General features: G+C 39.2%; 1 protein-coding gene and 1 pseudogene across 2 annotated transcripts in view; both read left to right on the forward strand.

Moving 5' to 3' along the window:
- Positions 1 to 8,932: 8,932 nt before the first annotated feature.
- On the forward strand, positions 8,933 to 9,284 carry LOC128776560 (60S acidic ribosomal protein P1-like; annotated as a pseudogene).
- A 1,444-nt stretch (positions 9,285 to 10,728) lies between these two features.
- The window catches only part of ARSJ (arylsulfatase family member J), an 86,454-nt gene continuing 78,760 nt past the window's right edge, over positions 10,729 to 18,422 (forward strand). Inside the window, exons 1-2 of one of the 2 annotated variants that reach the window (XM_053901289.1) lie at positions 10,729 to 10,874; positions 11,179 to 12,834. In XM_053901289.1, the coding sequence (XP_053757264.1) occupies positions 12,437 to 12,834 (398 nt within the window). In that variant the 5' untranslated portion in view covers positions 10,729 to 10,874; positions 11,179 to 12,436. Of the gene's footprint in view, positions 10,875 to 11,059; positions 12,835 to 18,422 lie in introns of those variants that run through there. The other variant, XM_019418250.2, reaches the window with a different exon arrangement.

An 18,422-nucleotide genomic window follows, 5' to 3' on the forward strand; every position in this document is an offset into this window, starting at 1 on the left:
GAACAACATCAGAATCATAGGGATCCCAGAATAGGAAGAGAGAGAAATAGGGGTAGAAGGGTTATGTGAGCAAATCATAGCAGAAAACTTTCCTAACCTGGGGAAAGACACAGACATCAAAATCCAGGAAGCACAGAGGACCCCCCCCCCCATTAGAGTCAACAAAAACCAACCATCAACAAGGCATATCATAGTCAAATTCACAAAATACTCAGGCAAGGAGAGAGTCATGACTGCAGCAAGGGAAAAAAAGTCCCTAACCTACAAGGGAAGACAGATCAGATTTGCAGCAGACCTATCCACAGAAACTTGGCAGGCCAGAAAGGAGTGGCAGGATATATTCAGTGTGCTGAATCAGAAAAATATGCAGCCAAGAATTCTTTATCCAGCAAGGCTGTCATTCAAAATAGAAGGAGAGATAAAAAGTTTCCCAGACAAACAAAAATTAAAGGAGTTTGTGACCACTAAACCAGCCCTGCAAGAAATTTTAAGGGGGACTCTTTGAGGGGAGAAAAGATGAAAAAAATATATTTATGAATAAATAAATATCAAAATCAACAAAGATTAGAAAGGACCAGAGAACACTACCAGAAACTCTATAAGCATCATAATGGCAATAAACTCATATCTTTCAGTACTCACTCTAAACATCAATGGACTCAATGCTCCAGTCGAAAGACATAGGGTAACAGAATGGATAAGAAACAAGATCCATTTATATGTTGTTTACAAGAGACCCACTTTAGACCTAGATACACCTTCAGATTGAAAATAAGGGGATGGAGAACCATCTATCATGCTAATGGTCAACAAAAGAAAGCTGGAGTAGCCATACATAGATCAGACAATCTAGACTTTAAAATAAAGACTGTATCAAGAGATGGATTAGGGCATTATATCATAATCAAGGGGTCTAGCCACCAGGAAGACCTAACAATTGTAAACATTTATGCACCAAATGCGAGAGCACCCAAATGTATAAATCAATTAATCACAAACGTAAAGAAAATCATCGATAGTAATACAATAATAGTAGGAGACTTCAACACCCCACTCACAGAAATGGACAGATCATCTAATCAAAAAATCAACAAGGAAACAATGGCTTTGAATGCACAGTGGACCAGATGGACTTAACAGATATATTCAAAATATTTCATACTAACGCAGCAGAATACACATTCTTCTCCAGTGCACATGGAACGTTTTCTAGGATAGACCATATACTGGGACACAAATCAGCCCTAAGTAAGTACAAAAAGATCGAGATCACACCATGCATATTTTCAGACCACAACTCTATGAAACTCGAAATCAACCACAAGAAAAAATTTGGAAAGGTAACAAATACTTGGAGACTGAAGAACATCCTACTAAAGAATGAATGGGCTACCCAAGAGGTTAACAAGGAAATTAAAAAGTTCATGGAAATCAATGAAAATGTTAATACCACAACCCCAAACCTCTGGGACACAGCAAATGTGGTCATAAGAGGAAAATATATAGCAAACCAGGCCTTCCTAAAGAAGGAAGAAAGATCTCAGATACACAACCTAAACTTATGCCTTAGGGAGCTGGAAAAAGAACAGCAAAAAAACCCAAAACCAGCAGAAGACAGGAAATAATAAAGATTAGAGCAGAAATTAATGCTATCAAAACCAAAAAAACAGTAGAACAGATCAATGAAACTAGAAGCTGGTTTTTTAAAACAATTAACAAAATTGATCAACCACTAGCCAGTTTGATCAAAAAGAAAATGGAAAGGACCCAGATAAATAAAATCAAGAATGAAAGAGGAGAGATCACAACCAATATGGCAGAAATCAAAGCAATAAGAAGAGAATATTTTGAGTAATTATATGCCAATAAAATGGACAATCTGGAAGAAATGAAAAAATTCCTAAAAATATATATACTACCAAAACTGAAACAGGAAGAAATATAAAATTTGAACAGACCCATAACCAGTAAGCAAAATCGAATTAGTAATCAAAAATCTGCCAAAAAACAAGAGTCCAGGTCCAGATGGCTTTCCAGGGGAATTCTACCAAACATTTAAGGAAGAGTTAACACCTATTCTCTTGAAGCTGTTCCAAAAAATAGACATGGAAGGAAAACTTCCAAATTCTTTCTATGAAACCAGCATTACCTTGATTCCAAAACCAGACAGAGACCTCACTAAAAAGGAGAACTATAGATCAATTTCCCTGATGAACATGGATGCAAAAATCCTCAACAAGATATTAGCCAACCGGATCCAACAATACATTAAAAATCATTCACCACGACCGAGTGGGATTTATACCTGGGATGTAGGGCTGGTTCAATATCTGCAAAACAATTAACGTGATTCAGCACATCAATAAAAAAAAGGACATATGATCCTCTCAATAGATGCAGAGAAAGCATTTGACAAAATATAGCATCCTTTCTTGATAAAAACCCTCAATAAAGTAGGGATAGAAGGAGCATAGAGATCATAAAAGCCATATATGAACAACCCAACTCTAATGTCATCCTCAATGGGGAAAAACTGAGAGCTTTCCCCCTAAGGTCAAGAACAAGACAGGGATGTCCACTCTTGCCATTGTTATTCAACAGTATTGGAAGTCTTAGCCTCTGCAATAAGACAACACAAAGAAATAAAAGGCATCCAAATCGGCCAGGAGGAGGTCAAACTTTCACTCTTCGCAGATGACATGAAACTCTATATGGAAAACCCAAAAGATTCCACCAAAAAACCTGCTAGAATTGATTCATGAAGTCAGCAAAGTTGCAGGATATAAAATCAACGCACAGGGATCAGTTGCATTCCTATACACCAACAATGAAGCGACAGAAAGAAATCAAGGAATCGATCCCATTTACAGTTGCACAAAAAAACCGTAAAATACCTAGGAATAAATCTAACCAAAGAGGTGAAATATCTATACACTGAAAACTATAGAAAGCTTATGAAAGAAATTGAAGAAGACACACAAAAAAGTGGAAAAAGATTCCACACTCCTGGATAGGAAGAACAAAGATTGTTAAAATGTTGATACTACCCAAAGAAATATACATATTCAATGTAATCCCTATCAAAATAACACCAGCATTCTTCACAGAGCTAGAACAAATAATCCTAAAATTTGTATGGAATCAGAAAAGACCCTGAATAGCCAAAGCAATCCTGAAAAAGAAAACCAAAGCAAGAGGCATCACAATCCCAGACTTCAAGCTACACTACAAAGCTGTAATCATCAAGACAGTATGGTACTGGCACAAGAACAGACACTCAGATCAATGGAACAGAATAGACGACCCAGAAATGGACCCACAAACGTATGGACAACTAATCTTTGACAAAGCAGGCAAGAATATCCAATGGAACAAAGACAGTCTCTTCAGCAAGTGATGCTGGGAAAACTGGACAGCGACATGCAGAAGAATGAACCTGGACCACTTTCTTACACCATACATAAAAATAAACTCAAAATGGATGAAAGATCTCAATGTAAGACAGGAAGCCATCAAAATTCTTGAGGAGAAAGCAGGCAAAAACCTCTTTGATCCTGCCTGCAGCAACTTCTTACTCAACACATCTCCAGAGACAAGGAAAACAAAAGCAAAAATGAACTCCTGGGACCTCATCAAAATAAAAACTTTTGCAGAGTGAAGGAAACAATCAGCAAAACTAAAACGCAACCGACAGAATGGGAGAAGATTTTTGCAAAAGACATATCAGATAAAGGGTTAGTATCCAAAATCTATACAGAACTTATCAAACTCAACACCAAAAAAACCAAATAATCCAGTGAAGAAATAGGCAAAAGACATGAATAGACCCTGATCCAAAGAAGACATCCACATGGCCAACCGACACATGAAAAAATGCTCAACATCACTCATCGTCAGGGAAATACAAATCAAAACCACAATGAGATACCACCTTACACCTGTCAGAATGGCTAACATTAACTCAGGCAACAACAGATGTTGGCAAGGATGTGGAGAAAGAGGCTCTCTTTTACATTGTTGGTGGGAATGCAAGCTGGTTCAGCCAGTCTGGAAAACAATTTGGAGGTTCCTCAAAAAACTAAAAATAGAACTACCCTACGGCCCAGCAATTGCACAACGAGGCATTTATCCACAGGATATAGGTGTGCTGTTTCGAAGGGACACATGTATCCCCATGTTTATAGCAGCACTATCAACAATAGCCAAAGTATGGAAAGAGCCCAAATGTCCATCGATGGATGAATGGATAAAGAAGATGTGATATATATATATATATATATATATATATATATATATATATATACACACACACACACACACACACACACACACACACACACAATGGAGTATTACTCAGCAATCAAAAAGAATGAAATCTTGCCATTTGCAACTAGGTGGATGGAACTGGAGGATATTATTCTAAGTGAAATTAGTCAGTCAGAGAAAGACAAAAATCATATGACTTCACCTATATGAGGACTTTAAGACACAAAACAAATAAACATAAGGGAAGGGAAACAAAAATAATATAAAAACAGGGAGGGGGACGAAACAGAAGAGACTCATAAATATGGAGAACAAACTGAGGGTTACTGGAGGGGTTGTGGGAGGGGGGATGGGCTAAATGGGTAAGGGGCACTAAGGAATCTACTCCTGAAATCATTGTTGCACTCTATGCTAACTAATTTGGATGTAAATTTAAAAAAATAAAAAATTAAATTAAATAAATTAAATAAATACATAAATAGTACTATCATTTAATTGTTTATAATAAGCTTATATACCATATAAATTTATATACCATTCATAAATTAAGTTTATATGCCATTTACATATTTGTATTACTTATAAATAAATAAGTAAATAAGTACTACCATTCAGGCAATTTCCTCAAACCAGAAATTGGGCATAATCATTTATTCCCCTTTTTATTCTCCAATCACTAACTTCTCTTGGTTTCACCACTGAATATCATATAAAGTGATATAATTTTTGTTCTTCTGATTTATGTGGTTCTTATAGTCTTTAATTCATATGACTTTTATAAATTCATACAATCCACAATTGGGAATGTGCTATTTTCTGGATGCCAGATCAGGCACTTACTTTTACTTAGTAACCTTGACTCTAGATTTCACAGCTATCTAGACTCCTTGAGACCAGACACCAGCATATTTCGATCTCAGGAGGTCAGCACCTTAGACCTTTGGCCCATGCAACTGGGAGAATACTACAAATCCTGATGAAAGATATCACTATGGAAGAGCTGGCTTTAGAACTTAGTTTTTCCTTCCAGTCTTTCCCTTCAGTACATGTGAACTCAGCAGTGCCTGCCCACGCTATTGCCCTTGTCATTCACCCACTTAAGCTTTAATGCCTTTCCCTTTTTTCTTGGTCCTGGTGGCTTGGCTATACCCCAACTTTAATTCTTCCTGCCCTCTTACAGAAACTGACTGTTCCCTCAGATGTTCAGACTCTACATTTATCCACCCATTTTTCAGCTGTGTTCCCCTTATTACATTTGATAGATGGCACCAAACTCACCCATTAAGCAACCCTATTAAAATTTTTTGATGCTGTAGCTTCTAAGTCAGTGTTTTTCAAAACTCTATCCACATCAGAATCAGCTGGAGAGCTTTTCTTAACATAAATATTCCCAAACTCTGGATATTTTGATTTGTATCTTGGGTGGAGCTGGGAATTTCCTTATTTAAAAAATCCCTAAAGGAGTCTAATAACCAGCCAGGTTTAGAAATTGATATTCTAAATAGAAAATTGCTATGTAAATAATACAGAATTTGACTTACAATTTAAGCAGTAAGAACAGATTTTAAAATTGTTGAAATTATCAGGTTTCTCACTGTAAAAATTTTGTTTAAATGTCTACTTTCACACGTTTGAAAAAAAAAAGATCTCTTCTTTGGCAGTTCAGATCTTCTGAGTTTCTAAAGTCAAAAACCTTGTCACTCTTGGGTAGCAATGTTTATACATGGTTGAAACTTCAGTGTCACTCACATGACTCAAATTATTACAGCTTATTTCAACAGAGACTTTCCAAGAAAGGACAGTAAGTGATCCTTACTTAACAATTACTTAATCAGTAATTGTGCTCTCTCTCTAATCAGAGAGCTCTTGTTTCTTGTGACAATGACTCAAAGTAGCTTTAGTTCCGTAGTCTTTTTATTTCTTAAGTTTATTTCTTTTGACAGAGAGAGACAGAGAGAGAGAGAGAATGCAAAGGAGGGGCAGAGAGAGAGGACGTATCCCAATCAGGCTTCCCGACATTAGCACAGAGCTCAGTGTGGCTCCATGTCACTAACCCTCTGAGTCAAGATTAAGAGAGGTGGGACACTTAACCAATGGAGCCACCCAGAAGCCCCAGTTCCATAGTCTAATGCAGATGAATAAGGAGTTTATTATATAGAATGCATATCAAAATGACTATATTAGAACAAATGTTTCCTTTAGAGGGTGCAAAAGTTTAAACTTGATGATTATTCCTTCATTTTTAAGTACTTAACGTATGTATAAACCCAATCAAGCAGGAACTGAGTTTTAAATCTTTTTAATAGTCTATAAATCCTTGGGGTGACTATATTCGCAACTTTTTAAACCAACAATTAAAAATTTAGCTGTGGAGCACCTGGGTGGCTCAGTCAGTTGAGCTTCACCCTTGGGTTTGGCTCATGTCATGATTCCAGGGTTGTGGGATCAAGCCCTGCATCAGCTCTGTGCTGAGCATGGAGCCTGCTTAAGATTCTTTCTCTGTCTCCCTCTGCCCCTCTCCTCCACTCATGTTCTCTCTCTCACTCTCGCAAAAGTAAGTAAATAAGTAAATAAGTAAATAAATAAAATTAGCTGTATCTTTTAAGCATCTATATACATGTTTACCTATCCAAGAAAGGGGAGTAGGGTAGCAGGCATGTTCTTTTGCTAAGCAAAAACAATAACAACAGCAATAACTTGACTAGGTGTATGCAGTAGAAAGTTAGGGCATTTCTCTCCATGCATATTGGGGGCTGTGAGAAATGTCTTTATGGTTTCAAAGAAATATTGTGCAATACCCAATTTAGTGCCTGTCTGTGATTTTCTTAGCTTCTCTATTTACTGATAGGCTCCTCATATCCACTCCTTCATTCTACCCTCCACCCATTGGCATCCAGTACTCTTGGTCTGTCTCCTAAGGAGCCCCAGGCTACACTGTGGTGCCTTACTCTGATCTCTCGCTCTGTTGGTGACCTTCCTGCCAATGTGTTCTATTATTTCTTTTCTTTTTCCATTATTCAATCAAAGAAGGTCCTGTATTGGGTCCCTGATTCCTTTTTCCCTTGTTTTTCTCTTAGTTGATTAAATACTTCTTTCTAAATTTTTAATGAATGTCATTCTCCCATCAAATGATGTAGTCATAGCATAGTTGTTTAACCTAAGGAATATATTGCTGTGGAAATTTCACACTGTGGCAGTTGTGTGATTCTAGTCTTTGCTCCCTCAGATCTCTCTCTGAAAATATTCTGGGATATCTTTTCCTATATTTTCATCATGTCTTGTTCTAACCAAGAAAACTTTAATATACTCAGTGCTCTCAGGGTAAAATTTAACTCTTCAAATTTTTATTGACTGAACCAATTTCTTTGTAGCCTTTATGTCTGTTAATCCATCCCAGAAAGGACTTTAATATGATCTACTAAAGTATTTTTTCATGTTATGTCCTGCTCAAAGGACCTCATCACTTTTAATGCCCCCAAATCAAGTTCCAACCCTTCATACTTTTTCAAAGCTTTCCAATATATGGGGTGATCTGAACTTCCTAATATTACTTCCCATACTCTCCCAGTCCAAACATATCTCAGCCAGTTGGTTTTCTCTTTCCTTTTCCCTGAAATGCCTTTCCCTTAACTTCTCCTCTTCTCTCCCAAATTTTAATTTTGTTGGTCCTTTCAGGCATAGCTTTATTCCTACCTCCTGAGTAAGCCTCACCTGAATTATCAGTCCATGCTAATTTCATCTCTAAGCACTTCTATTTCTCTCTCTCTCTCTTTCTCTCTCCCTTTACTAAATCAAATGGTACCTTTAATTTTTATAATGCCATTCCATAACTATAGGACTGTGTAACGTGACTATATCTGGGCCGAAATAAATTTATGATGTGGTTCCATTAGTGAAGCTGATGCCTGAACACCAAAAATCCTGGCTCTAAAGTCAGAAAAAAACAGTTCAGTTATAGAGGGTCTTTAACCTGGGATTTCATGAGGACGCTAAAACTACTGCTTGGAGTGTATGAAACCCAATCCTATAATGAGAAATGTGAAGTTTCTGTGCTTATAATACCAGTATATGTACAATAATGTATAGTGCATTCAATAGCCTCTGATTTCATTCTGAAGGTATTCCTTATGGATGTGGGAATAACCATTACCCATTTCCCACTTTGGCTAGGGCACCCAACCAATGGATTTTCCCTCTGAGTCACATCTCATTTGGTCTGCTGTAGCATGACTATTCTTGTTTCTTGGCTCTTACTACTAATTGCAAATAGTTCTTAGTCTCCCCTAATATAGTACTGTTTATTCCAAAATGGCATTTTTAGGGCCAGAATTCTGCCCTTCTATCTTGAATGTGGAGAGCATGCATGCCTTGTGTAAAGATTAGAATTCTCCAACTCTGGCAGCTGTGTTCTCTCTGTGCTGTGTGGCTGGAAAAGACCTTAATGCCTACTTGTGGGAAGATTATCTTTTGAAAAACATGGATTTTGAAGTCAGACAGATTTGCAAGTCTAAATTTCCTGTAAAAGGGGGATAGACAGCTTTTCCTCAGCTGCTGCTAACGTGCTCCATTCTTCTAAGGAAGCTACGGCCAGAACAGGGTGAGGCCCTCACTTCACCCTGTGACTAGCACAGCGCCTGGCAGCACCCACTCAGCACCCACCTGCACCATGGCCTCAGTCTGGGAGCTTGCCTGCTTCTACTCAGCCCTCATCCTGCACAATGATGAGGTGACGGGTCACGGAGGATAAGATCAATGCCCTCATTAAAGCAGCAGTTGTAAATGTTGAACCTTTCTGGCTGGGCTTGTTTGCAAAGGCTTTGGCCAATGTCAACATCAGGAGTCTCACCTGCAGTGTATGGGCTGGTGGACCTGGCCCAGCAGCTGGCGCTGCACCAGCAGGAGGCTCAGGCTGAGGAGAAGAAAGTGGAAGCAAAGAAAGAAGAATCCGAGGAATCTGATGATGACATGGGCTTTTTGACTAAACTTCTTCTGTAATCTGTTCAATAAAAAGCTGAACTCTTAAAACCAAAGCGGGTGTGGATAACAAAATAACAGCTCCCTCAGTTTACAGGTCGCATCCCTGTACCACCCCACCCACTAACACACCCAGTCTAAGTCAGATTTCTTTGTTTTAAAATTTCTTCTAATTTTGTTCCTTTTCTTCAGAATATTTCAGAATAAACTCCAAACCTTTGGAGTTTGGGGATGATCTGTTGATCTCTTTCCATCAATGTAAACTCCACAAGAACAGACACTGTGCCTGATTTAGCTGACCATTACTTTCCCAGCTTCTAGCATTGGCCCAGCTCTTCAGATATTTGTTCCGTGGAAGAATACCTCATAAAATTGGTGGATAAGGAGAAGAGATAAAGCATATAAAGCACTATATAAATACTATACAGCATATGTGTGTATATTTATGTATACACATATATATATATAATCATTATATACAGCACGTGGTAGGTATTCCATGACTGTTAACATCATCATCATATTATTATTTACTCTTTCTTTTGCTTGAAACCTGAACTGAAAAGGACCCTCTTTTGGGGCATCTGGATGGCTCAGTTTGTTAAGTTTCCAACTTCGGCTCAGGTCATGATCTCACAGCTCATGAGTTTAATCCCCACATCGGGTTCTGTGCTGACAACTCAGAGCCTGGAGCCTGCTTCAGATTCTATGTCTCCCTCTCTCTCTGCCGCTCCCCTGCTCACACTCTCTCTCTCAAAAATAAGTAGACATTAAAAAAAAAAGGACCCTGTTTCTTGCATAGTAACATGGATACTTCTTGTTCTATGTCACTGACCCCTCCAACTAAAAGTGGCTAACCCATCTGAAATGTCTGCTGGCGTTCAAGCATCTCGTTAGATCCACGAAGCTGGAAGCCTTACCTTAGTGCTTTCCAATGTCCCAATATTCCGTTCACTCATTACAGATTTGGAGATTTAACTTACCGAATTGCTGAGATCATATTTCTCACAGGTTTCTAACACTGCTCATCTCTCCACAGACTAATCAGAATGGTCTCAGGAAAGAAAATAGACTAGCAGAAGGCTACACGTTAGTAAAATTAACTGTGCGGAGCACACTGCAAGTTTCAAAGGTGCTAAGTTTCCATTTACAAATGTTTTGCCTAGAAACTAAATAGGAACTTTAGCAATAGGAAAGAATTAAAAATAAATTGGCTAAGTGAAACCTAGATTTATGCTCAGGCATTTGGGAGAATCTGACTTTTCATGTGTCAGCCCATAGTAGGTATTCAAGAAAGAACCGTTGAATAAATTTGGAGAAAGAAAAACATGTCTCAGTGGCTCTTGGCATCTGTTGCCTTCTCTCTGAATACATACCCTAAATCCTTTTCCTGGCTGAGCAGAGCTTTAAAACCCCATAATTCTAGTACAAGCATGCATATCTTCCCCGTCAGCACAAGCTTTTACAATACTTTCACTCCACATAGTTTTTAAAAAGTGATGAAGTTCCCTGAATTATTAGATGGGAAACTGTGGTTTCTTTACTGCAGGAGTACAGACTGGGCTCTCCGTTCTTGAGGGTGAAATGTGTAACTCCTCTTCCGCCCCACATTCTTGGCTGGAGACGCCCTGTGGGTAAGTTTGGGAAGAGGTAAGAATAAGGGGGCAATTTCAATATCTTCACGTGGAGAGAAGCTAATGAGGAAGTCAGGCTGGAAAGGCCAGCAACAGGGAAAGGAAATTCAATTTAAAAACTTGTAGTAGAGGCTGCTGGAAAAAAAAAAAAAAAAAAAAAGAGGCGGGGATAAAAGGAGTAGGAAAAATGGGGAGGAGGGGGGGGCAGAAGGGAGTAGTAAAGGAAAACTAGAAGAGTAGAAGAAAGGGTATGCTACGCAGTTTGTTGTTTCTCCTGCTCTCCCTCTCTCACTCCCTCCTGAAGCTAGAAAAAGTTTGCAAGCGCAGCCTTCGGGATGGGGGAGAGAGCTCTTCATTTACAGACCAACAACAAGAAGCGCCCGCTTCCCCCCTCCGGATCCGCGCCGCCGCGGATTTTCCCCTCTCCGGATGATGGAGGGCAGCCGGCGAAACCCAGAGAAGCGTTAGCCCTGGCGGATCCCGGATCCTGGATCCCGCAGGGATCGAGGAGGAGCGCGCAGCTTTCTCTCTCTCCCGCAAAGCCTCCCCTCCCTCCTCCTCCCGGAAGGGAAAAAGGAGAGCCCGAACCTCTAAACCAACCTTACCCCACCCCCTCTTCCTGGAGGAGCTAAAGCAGAAAGTACCGTTCTGTGATTCACTGGACAAAAAAGAGGGAGGAGGCAGCCACGAAATCCCAGTGCCAAAACTAAGTAAGTTAGCTGACACAACGCACCCATCTTGCAGCGCCTCGGCCGGGTGCACCCACTCCGCGGAGACCAAGTGGGCTCGAAGTGGAGTGGCCACCGGGGCAGGAACCCCGCTTCGCTCCCTCCGCGCTCCAGAGGCCCGGAGGACTTGGTGCCCGAAGTTCCTGCAGAAAAAGGGTGGTGAGCCGTGGAAAGAGATCAGGAAACTGGGCTTTTATTCCCCCTTACTTCGCCGCCTAGTGTCGGGGAGACTGGCAAACGCCTTGGAGAGGACCGGGAGAAAAAGAGAGCCCCGGAAAAGTGGAGAAAGTGGTCAGGAAGTCGGTCCACTTCAGGCAGCCGTTTATCTGTCAGGGTAAGAGCGCGGCGCGGCAGCTCAACCCTCCCCCTTCCCCCCCCTCCCCCCAGTGCCTTCCAGGTGAGGGGACCGCCGGACCGCGGATCCCCCGACCTGCGTGCGCGCGCGGCTGCCAGAACCTCGCTCCTCAACGTCAAGGGCGCTCTGGCCACAAAAGGTCCCTACCCAAGGTGATTCCTTGCTAGACTTTTTGTCCCGAGAACTTTCGGGTGGAAGCCTTCACTTTTTTGTGTGTGGAAGCTACTCAGGGGAGCGAGGAGGAGGAGAGAGTCAAATCCGACGGAAAAGAGCAACTCCTTGTTTGTCCGACGTCCCATCACTTGTGGAAGGTTGAAGTTGTTGGATGTGGTGACAGCCGAGAGGAGCGCAGGACTTGTTTCCAGGTGGGGACCGTCCACCGCCTGTGCGATCTACCCCTCTCCCGCGTGCATGTGTGCGTCGGCGGCCGCACCGGGTGCGTGGTTCTGCGAGTGGAGTCTCAGCCGGGACCCAAGTGAATGGCCCCCAGGGGGTGTGCGGGGCCCCCGCCTCCGCCGACTCCGCCGGCCTGGGTTTGGCCCGGAAAGATGCTAGCCATGGGGGCGCTGGCAGCCTTCTGGGTCCTCAGCCTCCTCACCTATGGTTACCTGTCCTGGGGCCAGGGCTTGGAGGAGGAGGAGGAAGGGGCCTTGAGAGCTCAGTCTGGAGAGAGGCCAGAGCCCAGCACATCTGCCACCTCCCAACCCCATCTCATTTTCATCCTAGCGGATGATCAGGGATTTAGAGATGTGGGTTACCACGGCTCGGAGATAAAGACTCCCACTCTTGACAAGCTTGCTGCCGAAGGAGTTAAACTGGAGAACTACTATGTCCAGCCTATTTGCACACCGTCCAGGAGTCAGTTTATTACTGGAAAGTAAGTGTTACTGCTTCATGTATTTATGCCTTGCAGAAATCTTAAGCATTTAACTAAGACCCCGCTCCTAATTTAAAGAGTAACAGAAAATATGGGGAACGAGAGAATGAATGAATGAAATGTGGTATTGATTTATGTTAGTATTAAAATGGATTCCCTGTTAGTGATCTTGAACAGCTTGTCACTAGTCTAGGCTCATTACTCTGCTTACTCTCAGAGCCTGCTGTGAAGTGCCCTCCAGGTTTTTAAACAAGATCAGGACATTTTGAAGTCTCACCTACCAACCAGATGTCTCCAGAAGGGGTCTCCTTTTCCAAATCCATTTTGACTTTTGAGCATGCTCAGATTTGTTTCACGTATCACAACAGAATTCCCAGTCACCATCACTGATAAGAAAGACAGACTAAAACGTTTCTGCAACTCTTGATTTGTTCTTAAATCTAGAATTGAATAATCAAAGCCACAGGTCCTCATGGCCAGAAAAGAGGTCAAGGAAATAGATGGAAGGCGATATAAAATCAGTGTACAAATGACTCTTTTTGGGTCTTTGGTAATTTTGTCTTACTGGATCACTAAAGACGGTCATGTGCAATTACCAAGGCCATTCTCAAAATGCAGGGAAATTCAATGATAAACGTTCAACAGGAGTCAAATTTCATCTGAAGTTTTCTGCTGCTCTCACAGGTCTGGGAATTTTCTGGTTAACTCTAAGAAAAATCAAGTTATTTGGATGCTTAAGTAAAGCGTTTTTAATATTGTCACTTTGCTAAACAGGTAAACCTTCTACTTAAGGTGTTCACTCATTTCCATATTTTCATTCTATCCTACTAGAATATAGGTTATTGCTATTGATTTGGATGGCCAAAGTCAGCGTGTGGAACAGAGATAGACTAGGAGGTCTGGAGGTCAAGCTACCACTGGACAAAAATAGTGGGGAATCCTTAGTGGTTCAGTATGTGTGTCTTGTGATTTTAGTCTCAGGGAACCCTGCTTCAGTGAAGTTGTTGTTGGAATTGAATCCTATAAAAGTAGCCAGTATCCGTTGGAAACATAAAGACTGTTTTGTAAGAATCTCTGTCTTGCAGAGACTTTTGCTTACAGCATGATTTCCACTGCTTAGCAAACTGTCAGAACTTAGCATCATTGCCAAAAAAAGAAAAGAAAAAATCCTATCCTTTCCTTTCTTGAGAGAGAGAGATTAAAAAAAAAAAAAAAAAAAGAGTCTCACTGTACTTCAGAGTAATTTTAAAGGTTAATTGTAGCGTCAGAAAGTCAAGGGCATTTGATATTTATAAAGTAGCAGATTTTGGCTGGAAAATAAGTCCATCTGGCGGCCTGCAGGTCAAGTTCTTCATGTCTAATCCCAACCACTCTTATATTTGGTTTATGAATTAAATGTTTCTTAAAATCTCACTGAACTTCTTCAATTAATTTATAGAATTTAGATTTACTCAGATAGCCAATGGTAGTTGAAAATATGTAAATGAATTATATGAATTTATCTTTGACAATAGAGCATATGCTTTAAGGCTTTTCACCAAATAACAACATTTAGTTCCTAAACATTATCTTGTACTGATAAAATATCTAGGTTTTATCTTTTAATCTTTATGTTTACCCAATAACATGAAACAGAAATGAAACTGGAAATAATTCCTAGCTTTTTTTCCTCTTTTTTAAATTGAACATGTTACACAATGTTGCATTTGATTCAGGCGTACAACATAGTGATTCCATGACTCTATATTATGCTGCGCTCACTGCTGTGTGGCTAATTTATCTCTTTTGTCAAAGGGTGACTCTCTTGTTCTTTCAATGCAATCAAACATCTTATGAAAAGATTTTGTCTCCTATTAAGATTTTCTATTCAGTGCAACAAATTGTGTAAGTGCTTTATAGACAAAAAGTTTAAATAGCTACTGTAATTCTATTTAAATTTTTATTTGAATTAAACAGTTGAAGACATTTTCATTTACAGTTCTCTTTTTAGACTGGAACTTTCCTGTAAATGAATGAGATGTAAGAAAGAAAGTAGTTCTAGAAGCCCAGCTATGGGCCTAATGTGAATAGTGCAGTGCCCAGGGAATATGGTCATTTGTCCTCTTCAGGAGCACATGGCTATACTCTCTGGATCTTCTAAAGTACAACAAAACAAAACAAAACAAAAACAAAAAGCAATAAAAATCTAAATGGACTGAATTATTTTAAGAAAAAATGGGTTGGGGCGCCTGGGTGGCGCAGTCGGTTAAGCGTCCGACTTCAGCCAGGTCACGATCTCGCGGTCCGTGAGTTCGAGCCCCGCGTCAGGCTCTGGGCTGATGGCTCGGAGCCTGGAGCCTGTTTCCGATTCTGTGTCTCCCTCTCTCTCTGCCCCTCCCCCGTTCATGCTCTGTCTCTCTCTGTCCCAAAAATAAATAAAAAATGTTGAAAAAAAAATTAAAAAAAAAAAAAAAAAAAAAAAAGAAAAAAAAGAAAAAATGGGTTATGTAAAATATAAGAGGATTCAAATATCTTTGCATTTGTAAAGAAAGTTAAAATGATTGAAACTGAGACTACTTTTAATATTATTAACAAACCTACTCGCATCAAAATGTGAAAATCTATTCCCTTATACTACACAAATCTGTAACAAATTCCAGATTCCTTTAATCATTTATATTATACTCTTCTGGCAATGTTGAATATCATTCAGACTGTCAGTGAGCACTAGCTGTGTGCGGATCCCTGTATTGAAGATCTGTGGAACAAGTAGGAAGTGGACCTCAATCTTTGGATAGTGGTCTTCAAATTTAAATCAACAAAAATAATCACTCAAAATGCTAGATAAAATGGAGCTTTCCAGGCACAACCAGCAATTCTACTTCAGTATGTAGGGGGTTGAGCCCAGAAATCAACAGTGATTTAACAAACACCTCAGGTTATTGTGATGTTAACACTATTAATACAAATTAAGTGTTCCAGGAGAATGGATTTTTATCTTGTTTAACCTTTATAACACTATGAGATAGTTGCTGTTATTATCTTCTTTTTATATAGTTATGGCAAAAGATTTCAAGAGAGATAGTAACGCAGGGGTTCTGTACATGGGGCTTTGAGAAACAGCCTTGTATGTGTTCAAAGTTGGCCTCATGATACAAAGGTTGGTTGAGAAAGTAGCTGCCTACATTTGATTTATTTCAAAGTAGTTTTCCCACCTTTTGTTTTGTTTTTCACAGTTTTACACATAGACATGGATAAATGACATCATTTCTTCTTAGAATATAGTGACGTCTTCAGAAAAGGAAAAGTTTTGCAAAATTTAGACATGCATTTTATGTAGACTTTAAACTAGGAAAAATTGGCCATCTGAACCGAATTTATGTCTTTAGCAATAATTTTGTTTTTTTTATTATTTTGTTATTCATTTTTCTACTTGAAATACCAAGATGAGCATTTTTATAAATGCAAAGGTAACTCAAATGTGTATTTGTAATAGGATATTGATAAATTTATTTCATTTTAAAACAAGCCCTCCCTCTTGCAGAGGGTAATCACTCTCCTGACTTCTAACACCTCAGGTTAATTGTTGCCTATGTTTAACTGTATCTTAATGGAATTATAGACAATGTACTCTTTCATGTCTGGCTTCTTTCTCTTTACATTATGACTGTAAAACCTTTCTGTGTTGTTGCCTGTAGACATAATTCATTCATCTTCATTACTGAACAGTGTTCTTTTGTATAAATATTCTACAATTTATTCATCCAGTTTACTGTTGACAGACATTAGGGTGGTTTCGTGTTGAGCCGTTATGAATAGTGTTTTCATAAACATATCTGTAGGTGTTTGCTGGTGAACATATGTATACATTTCTCTTGAATATCTATGCAGTTGTAGGATTGCTGGGTTATGGGAATGTGTGTATTCGTTTTCTATCAATACTGCCCAACAGTTTCCCAAAGTGATTCCACCAGTTTATACTCTTAGCAATACATACTCTCAACAATATATGGAGAGTTCTATTTGCTTCACATCTTTGTCAACATTTGATACTGTCTTTTTTTGTTTTAGTTATTCTGATTGTTATGCACTGGTATAACAGTATGGATTAAATTTGCATTTCTCTGTTGGCTAATGAAGTTGAGCATCTTTTTGTATTTTTATGGACTACTTGAATATTCCCTTTTAAGAAGTGTCTATTTAGTCTTTTCCTATTTTCTCATTAGGTGATTGCTTTTCTTTGTAGTAGTTATTAATATATTTGTTTCTTTGTCAGATATTTGGTTTTTGTTTTGTTTTGTTTTGTTTTGTTTTCCGATGCAAACACATAAGGGTTTATTTGCAAGTTCGAGCTTGGGCCCAAGTATACCCGACACAGCAGAGCAGGGACTTGGATGACTTTGTCAGATATTTGTACTGCAGATGTCTTCTTCCACTCTGTGGCTTGCTTTTTCACTCTTAATAGTGTCTTTTGACAAGCAGAAGGTTTTAATTTTATTGTAGTCTAATTAGTAATCTTTTTCTTTTTATGTCCTATTTAAGGTATCTTTGACTAAATCAAGATCATGACAATGCTCTTTTTTTCCTAAAAGTTTTATTGTCCTATTTTTATATTTAGATCTATAATTATTTGAAATTAAATTTCTGTTATGGTATACGTCAAGATTCAAGATTATTTTTTTCCATGTGTACCTCCATTTGGCCCACACTATTTGTTGAAAATCACTTTTATATAAATCAGATAAATGTAGACATTGGGTCTTATTTCTGGACTCTATTCTGTTCCATTAGTCTCTTTGTCTATCCTTTGCCAATACTACATTCTTAACTACTGTAACTTTATAATATTGATATCTGGAATTAAGTTCTCCTACTTGTTCTCCTTCAAAATTGCCTTAGTCCTTCTTTACCAGTTCATTCATTGTAATATGAAAGAAGGGAAAATATGGGTGTATAGATGCAAATAGCATGGAAGATTTGGTTTTGGAATATGAAGTAGTTCTTTTCTGAATTATTCTACTTTCTAAATGAAATAACAAATGAGGTCGTTAGCTAAGAATAAAGATCTGGAGGTTTAAAGACAGAAATAGAAAATATTCTTCCAGGAGAATGAGAAAGTGAATTAAGTAGAGAAATGCTGTACAAATATGGGGCACTCAGCTGAGCCCACTTGAGATTTGAGGTCATAACTTTAAAAAGAAACTAGTTATCGTCTGTTTTTCTCGTTCCATGGCCAGGTGCTGGTGTGCAGAAGAATCGCCATTGAAGAGGTAGATTTAACTAGATTTGGAGCTTTGCTAAATGAATAGAGTGGGATCATGGACTCTAAACTTGGCAAGGAAAAGGCGAAGACTAGGAGGGAATTATGTTCTCTAGAAAAGTGCCAGGGTCGATGAATTGGCTATCTGGCTGGGGTCAAGTGAGACACTCTTATAAAGTTGAAAAGCAAGATAGATAATGGTAGTTGGAGAAGTGTATGCTTGGGATCAAAGTTGTGTGAGTAGCACAGTTTGGGGAAATGACAGGGGGATGGATACTAAGGTGAGATTGAAGAAAAAATGTTTGGAAATGAGGAAGGCAAGGTGTTAGAAGGGCAAGGTATTGGATGG

Source organism: Panthera pardus, unplaced genomic scaffold (genome assembly GCF_024362965.1).
Source record: "Panthera pardus isolate Hobbes unplaced genomic scaffold, ASM2436296v1 HiC_scaffold_13, whole genome shotgun sequence".
NCBI classification, from domain to species: Eukaryota; Metazoa; Chordata; class Mammalia; order Carnivora; family Felidae; genus Panthera; species Panthera pardus.